This window comes from Conger conger, chromosome 7, assembly GCF_963514075.1.
Source record: "Conger conger chromosome 7, fConCon1.1, whole genome shotgun sequence".
NCBI classification, from domain to species: domain Eukaryota; kingdom Metazoa; phylum Chordata; class Actinopteri; order Anguilliformes; family Congridae; genus Conger; species Conger conger.
The window spans coordinates 47,293,182-47,315,798 of NC_083766.1; the positions used below are offsets into that span (position 1 = coordinate 47,293,182).

At 40.8% G+C, this 22,617-nt stretch overlaps 1 protein-coding gene across 1 annotated transcript in view; it reads left to right on the forward strand.

Moving 5' to 3' along the window:
* The window catches only part of srrm3 (serine/arginine repetitive matrix 3), a 120,310-nt gene that overhangs the window by 77,217 nt on the left and 20,476 nt on the right, over positions 1–22,617 (forward strand). Inside the window, exons 4-10 of the mRNA XM_061250142.1 lie at positions 5,390–5,509; positions 6,301–6,381; positions 7,321–7,389; positions 13,854–13,889; positions 15,398–15,448; positions 16,638–16,742; positions 18,756–18,921. Coding sequence (XP_061106126.1) covers positions 5,390–5,509; positions 6,301–6,381; positions 7,321–7,389; positions 13,854–13,889; positions 15,398–15,448; positions 16,638–16,742; positions 18,756–18,921 — 628 coding nt within the window. The remainder of the gene's footprint in view (positions 1–5,389; positions 5,510–6,300; positions 6,382–7,320; positions 7,390–13,853; positions 13,890–15,397; positions 15,449–16,637; positions 16,743–18,755; positions 18,922–22,617) is intronic.

Below are 22,617 nucleotides of genomic sequence, written 5' to 3' on the forward strand. Positions count from 1 at the left end.
CAACCTATAGTGACTGTATATCATAGACAAGACTGGAGACACTAACTTAATAAGAGAGCTCCATAGGCTCTGGGCTCATTTATTATACAGCCACAGCCCTCTAAAGCGAGGTTGTAACCATTAAAAAAAGGGGGTGGGGGGTTGGGAGATGCAAATGCAACCATGCAAATGTATGAAGGTTCACAACTTAAAATTGATGCCTTCTGAATGCTGGCAAATGGAGGATACATTTTTGTTTTGGAACCTGGAAACAGTCGGCCTGCTGTGAAAACCCAATCCAGTGCGGCAATGAACAGAAGTGGGCTGTCCTTGGTTTGCCTGGCGGAAGCCGTGTCACGTGTCTTGCTGTTTTCCCCCCCGAGCACACAGACAATGATATAGATGTTCTTATTTCCCCAACAAATGCTCTGACATAAAATCTTCTCTCGTTTGGCAACTGCCCAAGCGCTTTTTCACTGGCACGTCATTTACATTACGTTTTCTTCGCTGTGCATGCGACCACGGACACAAATGAGCACGAGCAGTGAGCGAAACTGCTGCCCGGTGTGGCGGAAATGTTCCCCCTTGGTTTCTATTGGCTTCGCTGTCTATACATATTTCATACTCTAAGGGACAGCTACAGCAGCAGAACAGTGGGAAGAGAAGCAGTGGAGGACAGATTCATGAACGGCCTGAGATATCTGAGCCTCACAGTATAAAGTGTCTCTAAGGCCCTTCCTGTTTCAGGACAGGAATGCGAGCCATGTCTAACAACTGTAACTGTAGCTCCATGTAAAAAAAAAAAAAGGACTTCCATGTAGTAGTGAAACCTGAAGAGGGCGTGCTGTTGTTTTTTCAACAACAAACTCCTCCCATCAGTCACGCCCTGGCTTACAATACATAAACAGGAAATTATTTTGGTTAATCAAAAAAAATGTACTGATTTAAGGTTTAAATTCTCTGTCAAACATGGATTACGGTTTCTGTATTTGTGATGGATTATTCTGTGACCAATTATCTATCAATAATCCTCACTTTTTGCCTTGCTTTTATTTACTTTGGCTACAAAGCAATAAGAAATGGTTACAAAAAATGATTTTTATTAGTTGTTGATTCAGTAGCAATCTGGCATCAATCAGATTTTGTTGTTCAAGCACATTTTATTTAAATCTGAAGTTTTTTTAAGTTAACATGGTAGCGATTGTGAGTGGATGCTTAGGCCAACAACGTACAGTACAGTATTTTCTTCTGTCACATTGCCCTCTTCCCCTAGGATTTAACCACATCTACACTCACTGAGCACTTTATTAGGAACACCTACTTATTCATTCCATTATCTAATCAGCCAATCAGTAGTAGCAGTGCAATGAATGAAATAATGCAGATACGGGTCAGGAGCTTCAGTTAATGTTCACATCAACCATCAACAATCTAAGTGACTTTGACCTTGGAATGATTGTGAGACGGGTGCGTGGGGGTTGGACCCAAAATGCACGACTCCGAAACAATAGTAATATAAAGACCCCTCAGGGCTTTATTTGGGACGAATCCCAGGAGAGTAGTCAACACAAGCAAAGTCCATACACGTAGATCCAGCCAAACAAAAAGTAAACAAACAAAAAGCACGGTGCCGAGGGAAGAGGCAAACTCGTAGTCGGTAGACGTGCAGGGAGGTCCGGTAGCAGGAGAGCCGTCAGCGGGGCAGATGAACAGACGGACGGCAGGCAGAGGCGTAGTCGTGGGCGAAGCGGGAGTCGAAACCATGAAACAATCAGCCAAGCAAAAGTACAAAAACGGTAGGCGAGGACGTAGTCAAAAAACAAACGATGGTCACAAAACAGAAATCAATAAACAATGGTCGGTAAACAGGCTTGGATCGTAACGTGTAATCAATAGTAATAAATGCTCAAGAGTTGCGTGGTAAACAGAGGCAGACAATTTCGCAGTGAACAGTAGCGCGACTGGGCTATAAATGCGGGTGTAGACAGGTGCAGACAATTAGTTAGAGCGTAGCAAGGAAATGGAAAACAGGTGCGATGGATGACAAGTTTAACAAGGAGATTAGTAATCGTTAGTAATAAACCTATCCTGCCCTAGCATTAGTAAATTAGTAAATTACATGCACGAGAAACGTAAGGTAACATGAACACATGATTAGTTTGTTAGTTTCTACCCAATCCTGATCTAGCGTTAGTAGTTTTAGTAAATAGACAAATGGAAACAATTAGGGAGTGAATGACAGAAGGAGAGAGAGAGAAAAGGCGGAACGCAAGGTTTGCGGAAAAACATGTAAAAGTGTATGCATAAACCGTGACCAGTTAACGTAACAATAAACATGCATCAAAACATAACACAACGCGAAACTAAGACGATAACCACTCAACATAACCAGGTAATATAATCGTACGAAAACATAACTAGACATGACAAGAAAATAAATCGTAACGAGACATAACTAAACATGACAAGAAAATAAATCGTAACGGAACATAACTAAACAACATGACGAACCTAGACTAACATAATACATGATAAGACAATACAAGACTAATACAAAATGAATAAACATAAAACATGGCGAGACAGACCTGAAACGTGAGAGATTGTTGGTGGCAGACTGGGTGGTTTGAGTATCTCAGAAACTGCTGATCTCCTGGGATTTTCATGCACAATAGTCTCTAGAGTTGAATGGAGAAAAAACTAAAACATCCAGTTGGCAGCCATTCTGCAGCAGAAACACCTTATTAATGGAGAGGTCAGAGGAGAAGGGCCAGACTGGTCAAAGCTGACGGGAAGGTGACAGTAATACAAATAACCACACAGTGGAATAGAAGAGCATCTCTGAACACACAACACATCAACTGGATAGGCTACAGCAGCAGAAGCCTTAATAAGTCAAAAAAATAAGTCTAATAAATACCTAATAAAGTGCTCGAACAAGCTGCCAGTGGACATGGCACGACACTGGATGTTTGAATATTTTATGATGCCCGTAGTTTGCACATTAAATAAGAAATGAATTATGGCAATACAGCCAACATCTGTGATTTTTAAAAAGACTTTCTTTCTCTTTGGAGCAAATTTATTTTGTAACTAATATTGTAGCAGAGCTACCTTACAAGCTATTTTCCTCCAAGGCTTGGTTTCGAAGTGCAGATAACTTTCTGTTCTGTTACTGTGCACAGAACACAGCTGTCTCAACTGCCTTCCTGCCTTTGATTTCACTTTATTTTTTCAGATTGAAGTCTTTTATTATCTTCTGCAGGTATTTAGATGTTCCCTATGTGGCCCCATATGGATCAGGTTGAGTACACGCCTCAGTGCCAAGTGCCAATCTCAACGGCACATTTTCTTAAAAGTTAGGCATTGGTCGTTTGAAATTTCTGTAAAATCGCATCTGCTGAACCCAGTGTGCTTTTCAAGTCTGTCCTATGGGTGTGAATTCCTTTGGAACGGTTTTCATCTTCAGGATACTTTTAGTGTAGGAGGTTAATTTAAAATTACCCCTACATCATGTGATTTTATTTTTTTCTGCTACATTTTCATTCTGCTCTTTAAACTAATAGTACAAAAGGTCAAAAGTTTTTGTTTTTGTTTTGTCTATGAAGCTAGCAGTGTGCAGTGGTCCGTGGCCAATTATGAATTTGAGGCTCCTTAGCGAACAAAGCAAGCAGCTCCCTGTGTGTGGAGTGTGTATCCGTATAATTTGTGGACAATGGACATTTTATCCGATGGTTGCTGTTTTGCATTTATCATTAATCAGTTTATCTTATTCACGCACAAAACTGCCTCTCATTGGTCTTTTCAATGGTTCGCCTTGGTTGTCAGTGTTTGTAGCTTGGCTCCGTAGCCAGTCGAAGACGACGACGACGACAGGATGCCCAGTCAGTGCGCTAATCCGATAACCCTCTGGCGGGGCCTCTCTCTCTCCTGCGTGAGAGAGATCAGCAGAGCACGTGCCGCTCATGGATTATCTTGGAACAGAACGCCATCTGCACGGGGGGAGGGGAAATGCGCTACCCTGTCAGATTTAGCACTGAGGCAAAAAAATAATTTAAAAAAATACGTGCGAGCGACATGAATCCGTACGGGTTCGTTTGAGGCTCTGTGCGTCTTGTTTATTGTAGAATTTATGAGTTATATGATTATATGTGAATATGACACCCTAGTACTGTCTTCATGTATACTAATATGACAAGCCGTGTGAAAAACAGATACTTCTACATAAAAATGAATGCACTTATCTTTGTTAACTGAGGTTTTAGCTTTATATTTCATGCATGTTTGTTTAACATTCCTTCCTCTCATTAAAATTCTGTAGCTCACACAACAATTATTTTGTCAACAAATTGTTATGGTGTTATTGCCCGCATAATGTGGAACTAATTAAATCAAGCTGGGCAGATTCAAAATTGTTACATGATTATCAAGGCTAGAACCATTCAGATCTGAATCACACTACCTCTCTATATCTTCACACACGTCAGTGAAAATCAGTGTGGGATAACTGTCACTCAAATCTGCCATGGTGAATAGCGCAGTACAGATGTGGTCACTTTTCATGTTTATACCATCTTAGAAACATCTAAAAAATAAGAGCGGTCTTGTCAGAGGATAGGAGAGGATAATACATGTCTCATCACGCTTAGATTATTGTAATGCAGTATTGTTGGTATGAACCAAAAGTCTCTGGCTCGCCTTCAGATCATCAGTTCTGCTGCTTAACAACAACTCCCTACATTAGTCACCGGTGAAATTCAGAATAGATTTAAAAATGTTACTGCTATCGTGTAAAGCATTGTATTAATGGTCCCATTCACCGCTGGAGGCCTGCTCAGGTCTTCAGACCAGGGACTTCTGGCAGTTCCAGAGTCCAGGTTAAAATCCAGGGCCACGCCTTCGCTGTCTTTGCCCCTAGACACTGGAACAGCCGCCCCTCTTGTATCAGATCTGCTAAATCAGTTTCAGCTTTTAAATCAAATCTTAAAACCTATTTGTACAGGCTGGCTTTACACCAACCTATACTTTTCCCGTATTGATCGTTTTTATTATTTATTTACTTTGATAGCTATATTTGCACTTTTAAGTGTTTTTGTACTTTTAGCCTACTATCTATTCTTATGCTTTGTTTTTACTATGTTATACCCACTGTCATTTTACTGTTTTTCTTTGTTCAGCACCTTGTGCTCATTGCTAGAAAGGTGCTCTATAAATAAATTATTATTATTATATTATATTATCTCATATTATACCCTTTGAAGAGCATTATTTGGAATGTTTTTTTTTCAAAACAGCAGTAGTTTAGGCTCAAAAATGTTTTTTTCAAGTTAGTGTTCAGTTAAGAATATTCTAATCACATATTTGTGATCTTAGAACTTAAAGGTTAACGCGTGCTTGTGATTCTCCGCAGCGTTAACCATTACTGCGAGGAGCAGGGGGAGGAACAGGCCGAAGCCGTTGGCTACGTAGCGGAATGCGATTGCTACGGCGACTGCTACGACAGGGACTCGGTCTGTCACAGTGATTACAGGTAAGTAATCCCCAACACCCACGCCTAGGCTGCGCACACAGATAATGACAGAGGATGGATCGTTGCCAAAATTAGCTGCTTCTTCACTTCACTTCACTTCTCCCTTATTCCGGGATGCTTAATGTTTGCAGTTGTAGCCTGTATCTCTTAATTCCCCCTCAAACGAAACTTGTTTGAAAGCGGTAATTCAGATGTGTATTTTTTTTCCCGGAGCCTTTGATGTTTAATATAAACGCAGATGAGAGTGAGTTGAATTTAAGGTTTCATCCCGATTATATGAATGGTATGCTTGGTACTAGTTTTCTTTTTTTTTCTTTTTTCTTTTTTTGCAAGTAAAATAAAGCAAGGATGAATGTGTATTCAGCAACTTGTGCAGTGGAAGACACGGTAAACGACGAGCTTACGCCGAGGATTTCAGCGATGATGCAATTTTCCAAATGTGTGCCTGAGATGTGTATTGTGTGCTAGTGTTTTAATTGGATTAGGACTAAAAGATGTTTTCGAATTTTAAATGTGTGTAGTTGTTTGACTTGCCTATGATATTGTTTCTTCCCAGATCTGGGGAAATGACGTAATGGCTTTGGTTCCAAATACTTTTCTACGATTTACTGAGCTCGTGTTTTCTAATGTAACCTATTATTCTCAAAAAGTGCAAACCCCAATTTCTGGTCCTCTTGGTTGCCTTAACTGCTCCAGCCTAGATCAATTGAGCACAGAGAAGTATTTTAATCTGAAACAATTACGTGACCCAGGTCTGTTTCTGCCTTGTGCCTTCATGTGATATTTCCCAGAACAAAGAGGAAATCGAGTAGTTCCCCTTCCCCCCCTCCAAAGAAGAGGAAGAAGAAAAGGTCTGGACGTCGACGGAGCCGGTATGTTTCTTTTGCAGACCCTAAAGATATTTTATTTTCAAACACAGAAAATTCTAATGCAATATGATCAGTGGGGGGAGCCTTTATTATTCCGACAGGCTGTTCAGAGTGTGGGTTATTTTCTTATTTCTTTTGAAAAATAATCAACTTAGTCCAGTGTGGGGCTGAGCATATCCGGTCCCACAGCAATGGAGTTTGACGGCATCTACGGATCTCTCCCCAAACACACGGTGTTGCCAGCTGCTTCTGACCTCACTGTGGCTCACATATGGTGGAGTTGGAGGAAGACTATTCATAGTGTGTGGAGCTTTAGCAGGCAGTCCAGCAGGGGTTGCTAGATAGCGATGATCACAGGCCCTCTCCGAATGAACCCTCTCATACCCTCTCATACCCTGTATGAAATCACATACAGCTTTTAAAAATCATAGATTTCATCAACTTCAACCACTAAAAATCATTGCAGTGGCATTATTAGTGGAAAGAGAGTTATTGGCCAATTTGTGAAAGGACAGTTTGATGAAGCCCCACGGTTGCTTCCAGCCAACGGTAAGAGACTTAAAGCTGATTCTCCAGTCAGGCTGGACAGAGCACCGTTACAGCTGTGAGCTCCAGCTCACCGCTCTCCATCTTCTGCCAAAGTCAATGAGAGAGGACTGGAGAGAAGGAGGGAGGAGTGGGATAAAGAGTGAAATAGCAGCAGCGGGTCGACAGTCTGGGATTAATAGAGAGGCAACGCGGAATGAAAGAATTCTGCCCGGTGAGCCAGGCACAGAAACTGCACAGACAACAGCAATTAAAAAGCAGAAAAGACCAACGCAGCTACATTTTCAACATTGTCAGATTCACAGTGCAAGCCCCGGTCAGCGTGCTTGCTGTGTTTTCACATGAATTATACCTCCATCTGTTGAGCTCTCCGATCCCTCTTTTCTGCGCCCGCAGGTTTGACAGCGCTTCCCCTTCCCGTAAAGAGAAGAAGAAGAAGAGTGGGAAGAAGCACAAACGAGACAGGTACTTATCCTCCGACAAGGGACAAGTCTGTGAACTTTACAGTCACTACACAGACATGGAGTGCAGTGCTGTGCAGTGAGCAATACAAATAATTAAATTTGTATTGGTTGATACATTTCTGACAATGCATCCCCATATGATTTGTAAAAATCGTATACAGTGCAGCTCATAAGTATTTGGGCAGTGGGACAATTTGTGTTTTCCAGCATATTGGATTTGAAATGCAACAATGAATATGAAGTGCAGACTATCACCTTTAATAATAGCGTATTTACAGCCATATTGGGTGATCCGTGTGGGTATTACAGGCCACTGTCCAAATACTTACTTTATCCTGATGAGTATGTTTTGCTAAATGAAATGTATAGTAAGCATATTTATGTTTACATGACTATGGCCCCTTTTGCACTGTATATTATTAGAAAGGACTTGGAATAACATGTACACTCATTGATTACTTTATTATGTAGACCTGCACACCAGATTGGAATGATTGTTGGTGCCAGACAGAGTGGTTTGAGTATCTCAGAAGCTGCTTATCTCCTGCGATTTTCATGTACAATAGTCTCTTGAGAATTGTGCAAAAAACAAAAAACATCCAGCAGCAGTTGAAGCTGACAGGAAGGTGACAGTAATGCAAATAACCATGCTGTGGCATACAGAAGAGAATCTCTGACAAAAACAACGCTAAGTGGACAGGCTACAGCAGCAAAATACTTAATAAGTAAAAAAAAATAGGTATAATAAATACCTAATAAAGTTCTCTCTTGAGTGTATATACAATTCTTATGATCTCAATATGAAATTAAATTGTGAAATGCCTAATATGTAAAAAATATTATATTGTATTATATATATTTTTTCTGTGAACTCCATACAGTATGTGTTTCTTGTATGTTTTCTTTAAAAAAATCCCCATGTTTTCTATATGTGTAATTTAGTAAAAACATACTGATCAACATACGTATATGATTTTTACAAACCTTTTGCGTATGGGTCGAGTCATTTGCAGACCTAGCCAGTGAGGAAGCACTGTTATGATACTGAAGTGTGCAATCCAGCTTAAAGGTCACTGATAATTACTCAACACCCACTGACTTTGGGTGGTTTCAAGAATGGGCATCCTGTTTTTGGCATATTTCCCAAAAGACAGAACTTTTTATGTTTGTTTATCTGTGTGCCTCAGATTTCATTAAATGTCATGTCTAATTAGTGGTCTTATACTTTGAAGGTCACAAGTGCAGCTTTATCCCTCTGTTCTCACTTTCCTCTTAAGCCCAATTCCTGTGCCATTTCAATGATTAAAGAACCCAAAAAAAGAACTTAACGAGACTGAAAAACTCACACACCTCAGCTGAGAATATGGCCATGCGATTCTGTGCTTGGTTCCAGAAAACGGAGGCGGATATAAGAACGCGTGATGTTGTGCTAGGCTTTTGGGACCAAAGTCTTTTCATGTCAGCATGCATGGCATCCATATTCATGACTGGCGGACCGAAGCATCTGTTGCCTGAATATTAAATCAATATTGGCATTCCTGCATTTCATCAAGCATTAAGCTCAATTTTTTGGTATTATAATGTATTCTCTCAAAAGTATCAGACTAGACAGTACTGGGTTAAATTAAATGTCTGTAAATCTCCAATCACACTTTACTGTATGTGTATTGTGAATTAATTTCCAGTGCCCAAGATAGGTGGCTTTCATTTCCTCCTCGTTGAAAGCAGCAGTAGTTTAGGCTCAAATATTCATGGAGCTGGTAAAATATTGAATACTAATACCTTTTGATGCCGATGCTGTTTAATACCTTGAAAAGGAATGCTTTTATCTTTTATCTTTTTTTTATGATGTCATCCCAAGCGTCTTCTCACAATAGCCTAAAAAGCAGAGCACCAGCTCTAAATGAATGGGAGGAACCAGATCAGCAGTCAGCACAGTTTAAAGAAAAGCTGAAATGGAAGTTAGAGCAGCACTAGCATCCATGATATGACGTATACATGAGTGAAACAGGTTTTTTGTTGTGCTTTTTGAAGGGTGGGGGAGTAATGCATTCATTCATTCATTCATTTGAACTTTATTTCAGAATCAGTTCAGAGTCCAGATAAAAGACAAGACATAATATACAATGAACTACTACAAACGTTTTAAAAGAGAGGCCAATGTCTCCACAGATAACGTGTAGTACTAAACCTTATGTTTGATAAGACAAAAATAATTTAATGAGTCATTAAGCTGGCAAATAAATTTATACACAACATTTCTTAACACAGCTTGGAAAGTATTGACTCCTGCAGCCACAAACATTACACTTGCACTACACCATCTCTTACTTAAGTCTCTTAAGTAATATTCTCATGGCATCATAATTAGATACTTGGGGTATCTGTAAGCTTGCTTTTTCGTAGTTTGACCATAAGTGTGCAGTCATCTTCACTCCATCTGTACACATACTAAACATCCTGCGGCATTGCCTATAAATATCATCATCATCTGTCATTTGTTCTGTAATAACATGTCAAGATATTACCTCATTACAGACCCCAATTACTGACATCAAATGAATATGGGGATGTTGAATGAGGATGTGCACTGCTGTGTAAAAGGATATTGATTGGATGAGAAAAGAAAATTGAAATTGGCATTTCATCGACATACAGTGGCTGCAGAAGGTATTCAGACCCTTTCACTTTTTACACACTTTATTGTATTGTATATTTAATTTAAAATGGATAAAAACATCAACATGAATCAAAAACTGAAATCTCTCATTTCTATAAGTATTCAGACCCTCTGCTGTGGCACTCCAAATTGTGGTCAGGTGCATCCTGTTTGCTTTAATTATCCTTAATGATGTGTCTCGAACTGGATTGGAGTGCACCTGTGGCAAATTGAATTGATTGGACATAGTTCAGAAAGGCGCACACCTGTGTATATAAGGTCCCACAATTCATGCTGCATGTCAGGACAAAAACCCAGCCATGAAGTCTGACGAACTCTCTGTAGAGCCTTAGCGATAAAGTTGTGGCAAGGCATAGATCAGGGCAAGAAAACCAATTCTAAAGTTTTGAGTGTACCCAGGACTCTTCCTAGAGTTGGCCATCCAGTCAAACAGAGTAACCGGGCAAGAAGGGCCTTGGTCAGGGAAGTGACCAAGAACCCAACAGTCACTTTAACAGGTTCGGAAGGACGACCATCTCAGCAGCACTCTATCAGTCAGGCCTTTATGGTGGCTAGACGGAAGCCACTCTTGAGTAAAAGGCATATGACAGCCCCCATGGACTCTGAGAGCATGAGGAAAAAGATTATCTTTTTTTACCATAAATCTTGGGGCAGAACTCCAAGTACTATGCCTGCCAAACACCAGGCACTGCTCAGCAGCTGGCTAATACCATCACTACGGTGAAGAATGGTGGTGGCACTACGGTGAAGAATGGTGGTGGGGTGCTTCTCAGCAGCAGGGACATGGACACTGGTCAGAATTGAGGGAAGGAGGAATGCAGCTAAATACGTGACCTCTGACTGGGGCGACAGTTGACCTTTCAGCAATGACCCGAAATATACAGTCAAGACAACACTGCAGTGGCTTTCGGACTCGTCTCTGACTGTCTATGAGTGACCCAGCCAAAAATCTGGGAAATCTGATGATGGCAGTTCACAGACTCTTCCCATCCAATCTGACGGAGCTTGAGAGGATCAGTCAGGAAGAATGGGATAAACTGCCCAAGAGCAAGGCTTTTAGAGACTTATCCAAGAAGACTTGAAACTGTAATTGCTGCCAAATGGGTTTCTACAATGTACTGATTTAAGGGTGTGAATACTTATATAAATGAGATTTTTCAGTTTTTAATACATTTCCTGAATTGGCTAAAACATGGCTTCACTTTGTCATTATGGGTTATTGAGGATAGATTGATGGGCAAAATTGGAATTTTTATCCATTAAAAATCAATTCTTTAACAATAAACTGTGAAAAAAGCAAATGGATTTGAATACTTTCTGAAACCACTATACAGACTTACTGGTACACAATGATGTCAAAAATTTGTCCCTCCGATATGATGCCTTGGCCAAATTGCTGAGCATCCTCATTTGCTGCCTACCAAATACCGTCAACCGCTCCCCGCCCCCGCCATCCTCACATTTCACAAAAAAAGGCACACCGCATTGCAGGTGTTGTCTAGCACATGTTCGTGGTTGAATAATGCATGGAGAGATGGCCAGAGGGGAAACAGGAGAGCCAGGGTTAACAGGGTTCCTCCCCAGGGTGATGGAGTTGCCCGTAGGGGCCGTTGGTGGCGGTAGTGGCCTCCACTCGACTCCACACCACTTCCGAGTCCTACATTAAGCCAGGGCTAGGATGTAGCTGAGCTTTGTGATCAGAGCGTCTCCTGTTCATGTAAATGAGTTTGATAGATGCTGACAGCGAAGGATCAAAGTGCAAGGCCATTGACCTTAAAAGCATCACGTATTAAAAATAGACCTTGAAATGTTCAATGCTGTTGTAAAGGGGTGTATAAGAAGAAAGATTTGACATGAACTTGCTAACTAAGGAATGAGGACACAGCAATTTGCATATTTGAATTTTTTGCTGTCCAGGTATGTTTGCTGGGTTTATTCTCCTTTTTGAACGAAAGAAAAAATATTTTTTTATAAATATCGAAGGCAGCGGAGCATTACAGTGCAACTTCACAGGCGTGAGGTAGATTGACTCTAGAAGTGAAATTATGAGCCCCCATGTGTTTAATGAACCAAAATGCAATGTATCTACTTGGAGAAGTCTGTCAAAACAGTCTTTTATTGATTAAAGGCTTTTGTGAACAGCAGACGGTACACTGGTAGTCCTTTCACATTTATAAGATTGTATACAGCTCCTTGACACACAACTGGAAACAGATCACAAGATTCTGGACCTTACTCAGCTTTAATGAAACATTAATTTGAGATGTTTGTGTCTATACAACAGGGTCGTCCAATCTTACATGGCCGAATATGGCCATTGTGGGTGTAGGGTTTTTTTTTTCAGCCCATCACAAAAACAACTCTGAAGACCATGATAAGATAATTACTTGAAACAGGTTTCATAGTGCTGGGTTAATCAAATTGATCATTACCTTTGCTGTTACATACAGATGTATGCTTCCTATGCCTCTATTTCTTTGCATTTTGGGAAGTCAGTTACACACAAGGTAAGTTACATTTTGGTGTCATTTATTTGGACAGTGCAGGTTTGCAGGTTACAGATTACTCTTTTTGCCGGTTGAAATAGTATTTTGTTTTGGATTCAAATACTTTTCTGTGTTCCATTGATCTTTCCTGGTGCTTTTGATCCTGTAAGGAGGATTAGAAAGGGTTTACAGGATCATTTATTTTGTTCCAATACACCAGGTACAGTTAGTCAAAATGAAGGTTAGTCAAATGCTGAATAGACAAGACTATTTCAAGTGAGGTCTGATTCAGTGTCAGATTCTCTTCTTTTGCAGGGACATGGTAAGAAGAAGGACAGCCGTGTTTCTTTTATCACTTACTCAACGTAGCGTGTAGCATTTCGTATTCATTTCAACACCCCCCGGCTTTATAATCTTGTGTGCAGTAAATGCCAAAAAAGTGTTCGATTTAATTATTTGGCTCCAAAGTTAAGTTTAATGTATTCTGGTTGAATTATGGCGTCTATTATTGGAATCCTGACATGAATATAAACAGTGCTCAGCTTCTCAGTCGACCTCACTTCCAATCCTTACTGTCCAGAAGGCATCAGATCCATATCAGGAGACATTCTCTGGCAGTACAGTATTTATATGGATATCTGTGGAGCCACCCCATCAAAAGTGCTTTTACCCTGCTGAAAGAAACTGCTAAAGTTAGGGTTTGAAACAGCTGATAGCTGGTTGACCAGCTCAGACCAGCTTCCCGTTCAAAATAGTTTGACCAGCTCAAGCTATGTTTTGAAACTGCTGGTAGCTGGTCATTTCGAGCTGGTCAAAGCTGATTTTACAGCAGGGCACTTTACTGTAAATGTATATAGGCTGTATATAGGCTGCCACGCCATTTCCTTGTTTTCCTCACTTTTATATCACTTCACAAGTCCTACTTGTCAAGAAAAACAGTTCAGTCCTTTTTTGTGAAAATGTTAAAAAGCCTTTACTTTTTTATTTGTGGCCTATTGCCCTGTATGGACAATACTAAACTATTTTTTTGTGCGTACAGTCTGTGGAGTAGTTGTGCTTCCTAATAGGGACACATTCACATTCACTAGTAATGTGAAAAGCTTGTTTTGCGTCTGATAGCAATGGAATAAAATAATGATAGGAATCAACACATGAAAGCTGTTGTGCCTATTTGTGTTTATTGGAGCTGTATGTGATGAAAAGCAGTTGTTAGCAGACTGGCAGTAGGTAGACCGCCGCTGGTTTCTCCTTTTCGGCTGTGCAGCGGAGTGTGACTCAACGCTTTTCTCCTGTGTGCAGGTCTGCCTCGGGTGCCAGGAAGAAGAGGCGGTACAGGTGAGAGCGAAAACACCAGAATGAACACAATCACGAACACCAGAACACCACTGGCAATCAATTTAGAATAGGGCTGTCTCACGTGGGGCAGCAATAATTGGCTCGCTGCTCCAGAGGGAGCGACTTGGCAGGGTTATTAGATCGCCGCACAATAAGCACCTCGGGCGCCTCGGAATCACGGCAACGGGCACGAGACGAGACGGCTTGAAGAAGGCGTGTCGCTCTCATTCGGGCCGCCGAGGGACGGGGTACGGGCGGTACATCTAATACGACTACCTCCAGTTGAATCAGACGAGGTATAATTGGCTACCAAATTGGGAGAAAAAGGGAAAAATCTGAAAAAAAAAAAAAAAAGAATAGGGCTGTGCTGCTGCAAAAAAATAAAACATTTAGCGCTTTGCAGTCGCTAAAGGAATGTAAAACGTTCAAACCCAATCATATGCTGTACATCCGTATTCGGAATTGAAAATGAGGCCAAATGCGTAGCGGTTTGAGCTGTTCCAGGTCTTACTAGGATAAGGTGTGTTTGCTGTTGATTTGTACGACTTACAGTTGATTAGGCTAAGAAGGGGACAATTCCTCCTGGAGCAATGTCGGATTAAGGGCCTTGTTCAAGGGTCCAACAGCTGTGCAGATCTTACACCAGGTCTTGTGTCTACACCAGGGCCTGAACCACCATCTTCCAGGTCCCAGTCATGTACTGTACCTTAGGCTGCCCCTGTTGTATACCTACCGTGTGTTTCTTCCACCAGTGAACTCAGCCAGCTGATTTCAATAATTAGTTCTAATTATGGCTACATAATTGTGCTAACTGGCAAATCGAGGTTATCCTGGGGAGAACTTTTACTTTCTGAACCTAGATTTTGTACCTCTGCTGAGGCGTAGGTGGAATTGCTATGCTTTAGGAAAGATAGTTCATCTCTGCATATTGCTCTCAGAGTTATCTCTATCTCAGTTTATTTCAGTATCTCATATCTTCTCTCGGCGGCACGGATGGTGCAGTGGGTAGCACTGCCGCCTCACAGCAAGGAGGTCCTGGGTTCGAATCCCCGTCGGCCGGGGCCTCTCTGTGCGGAGTTTGCATGTTCTCCCCGCGTCTGCGTGGGTTTCCTCCGGGTACTCCGGTTTCCTCCCACAGTCCAAAGACATGCACGTTAGGCTGATTGGAGAGTCTAAATTGCCCGTAGGTATGAGTGTGTGAGTGAATGGTGTGTGTGCCCTGCGATAGACTGGCGACCTGTCCAGGGTGTATTCCTGCCTTTCGCCCAATGTATGCTGGGATAGGCTCCAGCCCCCCTGCGACCCTGATCAGGATAAGCGGGTTCAGATAATGGATGGATGGATGGATATCTTCTCTCAGTGTTATTTTGACAATATGATCCATGTTGGTCCATGCAGGATCCACTTTGATTTGATTCCACTCACAAATCATGGTGTGTTGACCATGTCTGTTTTCAATACCTTCTGTGAGACACTTCTAATTTCATGCTAAATTGTTCACTTACCAGATCTGGGAGCCAAAAGAACAAACACAAAGAAAAGAACAAACAGAGAAAGAGGTAACTAGCCATCTAAGTTCTTGCTTCCTACTGTTCTGTGTGTTGAAAGGTCTTGTTTTTCTGTGGCTGCAGAGAAGAAAGATGTTTATTAATATTACTTCAGGCTTATGATTTGGTCCAGGCCATCTGTTGAATTTCAGAATGCTCAATATGCATATGAAAGACCACCCGAATCCAGTACATTCATAATATCTTACTCAGTGAAAGCTATCCTCATGGCATTTGTGTGTGCATTCTGTATTATGTAAATGTATTCTAAATGCTGTTGCACAACAGATCGTGTACAAAAACCGATTTAAATATAATCAACTCCAGTGTGAGAGGAAATTATTCTGCCACATTCATCAACCTAGCCTGATTCCCCCTTTATTTTTCATGACAAAAATCTGTTATTATTAGAGGTGTGCTCAAAATATTGATAAGGCAATATATTGTAACTTTGCTCTTGACAGTCCACACATCAATACAGGGATTGCTTTATCAATATGTTAATTGTTTTTGAAATTAATTTCTGTGAAACATGGACAGGTTTAGTTGCAAAAAACGAAATCATAAGTATTCATAAGCTTCAAAGATGTTTATGTATTTTTTATTGTTCTTGGCTTTTACTGTTCACAATAAACAGCTGTAATACTCAATGGTGTGTTTGATATTTGATTTGGTTTAAAAACTTTTTAAGAAACTTTTTGAGATTGTGAGATTATTTGTATGTTACCCCTGCATAAGGATAAATATTGTATCATGAGGCTCCTGAAAATGCCCAGACCTAGGTTTTATACGGTATATTATTATTATTAAATTACTTAATTATTTGCATAAGGACTGTCTTGTCCCTGGAGTGAGATAACACTTAATAAAACCTCCCAAAAAACAGGATAAACAAAACCCAATTGTAATTCTTTGTAATTATTAAAATGTTAAAGGGTTAATCATCAGTCATTTTTGTGTTATTGGTTAACCGATAACAGTTGGCCCCACTAACAGATAAGCTCATTTTAGCGCCTTTGCAAAATGTTTTTTCAAGGCTATTGCTGTTCTCAATTATCTTCTCTCAGAAGTATAGTGTCAGAACACATGCAGGTGTACATACTTTGCTCTGTTTCAGAGTTCAGTGGGAGTCAGGGTGTATAGCTGTTTTACTTTGTAAAAGTGACCACTACGCTCTGTCTGTCTGCTGGTGTCCCTGTAGGTCTCCTGCAGACTCCCCCAGCAGGCGGTCCCACCGCAGAGGAAGCTGCAGCTCCCGAAGCGCATCACTCTCCTCCGCCGGGAGCCTGTCCAAATCCCCCAGCAGGTACAAGAACGCCAGCATCTCTCAGCATATCCACCCAGCATCTCACTAGGCCTGCTGTATTGATACAGTATATCCACCCAGCATCGCACTAGGCCTGTTACATTGATACAGTATATCCACCCAGCATTTCAGTCGGCCTGCTTTGTTGATACAGTATATCCACCCAGCATCTCAGGAGACCTGCTGTATTGATACAGTATATCCACCCAGCATCTCACTAGGCCGGTTACATTGGTACAGCGTATCCACCCAGCATCTCACTGGGCCTGCTACATTGATACAGTATATACACCCGGCAGTTCACTACATCTAAAACTCTGATGCTACACATTCATCATGCAACTTGCCACACCTGCTATATTGATGCAGTATACTCACTCAGTATCTCACCAGTCCAATAACATTGATACAATACTACAGAGAAACTCACCAAAGCAGTCACACTGATGTAGTGCTTTCACACAGCCGCTCCCCATCTCTAATACTAGTGTAGGGCTCATAGTCACTTCAAAGCCTCAATTTATCCAAGGTCATCAGACCTGATATATTTATACTGTCAAATGATCCAGCGTCTCATCACAACTCATTAATTTATAAACTCACAAATCAGACCTACCTAATTTATAATGTAAACTGATCCAGCATTTGTTGACCTGCTTGATTTATACTGTCAAATTTCCTGGCAGGGAAGGACTACTTTATTTATAAACTCTCAAAGTATCATCAGAACTGTTTGATGGGTAAACTTTATTTAAGCAACATATTTTACCCAGCCTGCCTGACATTTGCCTCTTATAATCTTATCATTTAACTTTAAGCAAGTCTTTCACAGCTAAAATATACACTGTAATCCAGTGCCATTACCCTTAGCTCATTAATTTGCCACTTGCCACAGAATACTTAATAAACGATTGTGTTTATCCTTGCTGAAGTATCAGATTCTAACTGCACAGCCACCACAGAGGGTGAGCTGTTCTAAAAGAAACTGCTCATCTGAGTCAGTGTTGAATCAGAGTGCGCTGCTCTCTCATTACATTAAGATGTAAATAGGTGGGTGTTGCACAAATTAGTTTCTGCTTCTCCACCCCTATAAACATTTGAAAAAAGCCTCCTGGTAAAAACAGACCAGGATTGTGGTCATTCAGATTACTTCTCTTCTCCATGCTCATCTTAAAGTTGAAAAAGTTCAATTTGTTTAATTAAACAAGTTTTAGTCTTCGTAACTTCGAGCATGGCTCACTTGTAATGTACAGTGAGGTCCGTAAAGGGCTGTAATTCCTACACAGTGCACTCAATGTACATGTGCATACTCTCAAAGTAAAGTTGACAGTCTGCACTTTTGGTTCATGTGATTTAACATACTCACTGTATGTTAATTCAGAGGATTAACATAGAGATACAATTTGACATGCATGACACACAATGTACTTAACACTCCAGTGCCTTGCTAGTGGAGAGACATTGTGCAAACGCTGTTTCAAAGGAGACTGAACATATGGCCTGTGGCTTTCATGAATCAAAGGACACAGAACCCGCCTGTGGTGTCGTGCCGGGGTTTTTGAACATACTTCAAAGGTTTTTGCATTTTACGACACCAAGGAAGTCATAAGCTATAACCAACCGAATTATGCCGAACATAAACAACATCAAAAATAAGAGTGCACATGTTCAAAGTAAAGTGATGTAATTTTTCCCGCAAAACAGTTGTGCTTCACACTGCAAAAACAAAAAAAAATCAGTCTTAACAAGTATCTTGGTCTTATATCTAGACTTAAAATAGTATTACCTTTTTGCTAAATGAGACAAAAACAACTTCCAATGAGGTGAGAAAGTTTCACTTGTAAGCAAACAGTAACAGTAAGTAAACAGTAAGTAAAACAAGCTACTATTTTCTACTTGAGAAAGAAAAAAAAAAGAAGCCATTTTTTGCAGTGTTTTAGCAGCATGGCTAGCTGTGTGGTTCTTTTGAATGAACTGTCGGCCCCGCCGGTCTGCGTCTCGCCCCCGCGGCAGGTCGGGTTTGAAGCACAGAGCAGACAGACACAAGGCCTGCCCCAGCCTGTCCAGCCGCAGCGTGTCCCGTTCGCCCGCCCGCGCCGCCAGCCCCTCCGCCGTGTGGCAGAACGGTTACCGTGACGGCCCCAGGAACGGCCGGGACGGCGGAGAGAAACCGCAGGATGTATGTAGTCTCTTCTATTTCACTCTCTCTATCTCTCTTTCTCCTCTCTCTGTTGGTTTCTTCCTAACTGCCCTTCCGTGCTGACTTTAATTCATCGTACAGTAGGTTGACTCCAGATTTTCTTTTCATGGTTTCATTTAGATATTTCTCTGAAAGTATTCCTTTGTTTATTTCAGGAATAGCGTTTCATAGTACGTTTCACTTCTCTTTCTTCCCGTGCAGTTGTGCTTCCTCCTTATTTTTCGCTCTCTTCAATTTACATGTCATCTCGTCTCCCTTTGTTACTCAGAAAGCATAGGAGAGAGCAGGGCATCATTTAAGGATTCAAATCTTTGTTTCTGGTGAGGAACAAGTATATGTATATACACTCAGTGAGCGATTTTTTAGGTAGACCTGAGTTTGTTAATTCAAATATTTAATCAGCCAAACATGTTGCAGCAACTAAATGCATAAAAGCATGCTGCCATGGTCAGCTGTTTTTCAGACCAAATATCAGAATGGGGAAGTCATTTTATCTAAGTGACTGACTGTGGAATGGTTGTTGGTGCCAGACAGGGTGATTTCAGTATCTCAGAAACTGCTGATCTCCTGGGCTTTTTATGCACAATAGTCTCTAGAGTTTGTAGAGAACAGTGCGAAAAACAAACAAAAAAATCCAGTGAGCAGCAGTTCTGTGGGCAAAAATGCCTCGTTAATGAGAGAGGTCAGAGGAGAAATTACATTACAATAGTGGTATGCAGAAGGGCAGCTCTGAACACACAACCTCAAAACCTCTAAGTGGTCAGGCTACAGCAGCAGAAGACTAATTAATCTAAAAAATAAGTCTATTAAATACCTAATAAAGTCCTCACTGAGTGTATATCTGCTTTTTTATTTTCTTGGTTGATCAGCGCAATCCCTTCCACAACAAATATTCAGCTGCTAAGTCAGGCACTCTAAGCTTTTGCTTTCATTAGTTCAGATTCCTAAGAAAAGCCTCCTACAGCAATATGTAAAACAAAACCTTGATCCATACGAGGGAGGGAAAATGATGAATATTAAATATATTTGCCAAGTGCACACATGCAGAAAAGCTCAAAAGAAATTGCTGGAGGCTGAAGCCTTTGGTACATTCCCTTGTGATTCTGAAAGACCCGTTTCATTGTATGGTTAAGGACGGTTTCAGCTCATAATGTCAAGTTCAAAACCTGACTTATTTGAAATCACAACACGTTTAACATCAAGACACATTTTGTAAATGCGGGAAGGGATGTAGGAAACAATGGCCATGTCACCGGGTGTCAGTTTTCACACGCATGAAGCTTAAATCATCAAGGGTACTTGTTTGCGACTTACTTCATTTAGAAGGGATCTGGTCATGCCCAGGTAAAAATAGCACACTTCATAATGAATGGGACTCGGAATCAGGGTATATATGTAGTCACAAAGTAAACAAAAAGAAAAAGACCACTGTATGCCATTGCTATACTAGAAAAGCAAAAACAAGCTTTACTGTGTTTAAGGTCATAAGGTTTTATGCATCTGTCCTGAGGCAGGCTCATCAATGTGATGTTTCCTGGTCTTGAAAGCTGTGTGCTTATGCCTTAATTAAAACTCAGCGTACCTGAACTCCAGGCCCTGAGGATCTCAGTACTTGTTCTAAAAGATCCAAATTTCACATCCAAATTCAATCTCACCAGACCGCAGGTATCCATCTTACTGGTGGTGCAATGAGACCCCAAATGCAGCTGATATTGGCTGGTGTCCATAGAAATCCTGCCAGAATATGGGGCTTTCTTGAGTGAGAGTGTGTGTGATTTTCTCTCTACTATAATGTTGGATAGCTTGGTATTTGGGAGTGAGTGAGAGTGCTGTTGTCTATATTGTCTCCGGTTTAATTGTAACTCTGGATGTAATCCAGCCGTGTTGTGTCTCTCAGGTTTGCCCATTAAAAAGCATGTTCCTTCGAAACCAAAAAGTTAATTTAGTTCTGATATAATTTAGAATACCAGAAACAAACGTACATAAAGAAACTGAAAAATGGGCTCTGAAGTTGCATACATTCAGATTTGTGGCCTCCTCCCCCTCAGCAAGCAAGAGGAACTTTAAAATGACATAACTCTGGGGCCATTTGTGTCTGTTGACCGAATTGCTAATTCCATTATCGCTTCATTTGTGATATTACTGAAGTTGTGTCCGCTAAACCTTGTACTGTGACAGTTTTTTATGTGACAACATAAAAGGCAGATCTTCTATTTGCTTCCTGTTTTAATCATGATTATATAGCTTATATAGCAGATGAACTGCTAAGAAGATGGTTTTAAAGGTGTTTGCCGTGATCTCAGGGAAGTTCCTTTCAAACAAAATGATTGACAAATGCTTTCGTGTGAGATTCGTCCCCAGATTGCATGCTTACAAGGATGTGCCATTTGCTTTCTCTCTTTTTTGTTTCTTTCACCATTTCCTGTTTATTTCATATTACCATTGATTTGAGTAGCATTTACCAATAAATACCCAAACTTTTCTGTCTTGTTTATGAAAAAAGCACTCATATGATTTGGAACTGGACCAAGTAGGTTAATGGGTATGTGTACTAGTTTTCTTGTTGATAAAGTTGTCTTACAGCACAATGTTCTGCTCAGTTTTAGTCCCAAGCCTCTAAAATAACCTAGAGCTCTCAGGTGTTGAACAGGCCATAATTTGCTTCCTGTTTTTGTATCATTTTTGACTTGCATGTTGCCTCATGATGGCAGTACCACTTCTGTCAAACTGTCCATTGATGTTGACTATATGTAGCACTATCAGTATATACAGATCATTTCAAGCGGTTAAATGGTATCCTTCCATTGCTGAAAGCAGCCGCACTCATACTTATTTTTTGGGAGGATTATAAATAGAAAATTCTGGAAGCTTACGCTTTAGAAGACCAGATGCTTCATTTGCACACAGTTACTAACTGATTAGCATATTTTCAACAGTTAGGGTATACTGTCTTTACAACACCACAGTATGTTTAATTGTCTTCAGCTGTTTAAACGGCGCATATGTGTATGCAAGTGCCACACAGTACACACAGTTTCCGGTAACTGTTATTTTAAAGGAACCCAAGCCACTCTAGACTAAAGCCCTACTAAACTATGGGTCAATGTATACTTTACCTTTAATATTGATACAGCCAAGGGTTGAAAAGCCACTTTATTGAACCCCATGGATTAAAAAATAGGCTGTATGTTATCACAGACAGTCCTTATCAGAACTGGCATGTTGGAATATAAATATTGAATATTTGAATATGCTGCCAAACACCATTCCCCATGAATATTTTATTCCTTATACCAAGAAACATGCTATATTTTCCACCCTGAGATCATTTGGGAAGTCTGTGTCCATTTCCTTTACCCAGAATAGAGGGAGAGTGGTGATCTCTGCACAGTCTAATTAAGATTTCAGTGTCTGAAGTACAGTGGTTGACAAGTGCTTTTCAAGAGACTCTTGAAAACGTGGCTTGGGTCCCTTTTAAATGCGCTGACTCTAGTTGTCCATCCTGGCAGCAATTTACCCTGCCACCCAAAACCCCCTCCCTCCCCACCTGTCTGTGTTGTGTGTGACTCACTTCTTGGCTTCTCTGTTGGCCTGACATGCTCCCCCCCCCCCCCCCCCCCCCGTTCTTTCGTCATTAGCGAAACTTGGCATGCCCTTGCAGTTTTCTCTGTTCAC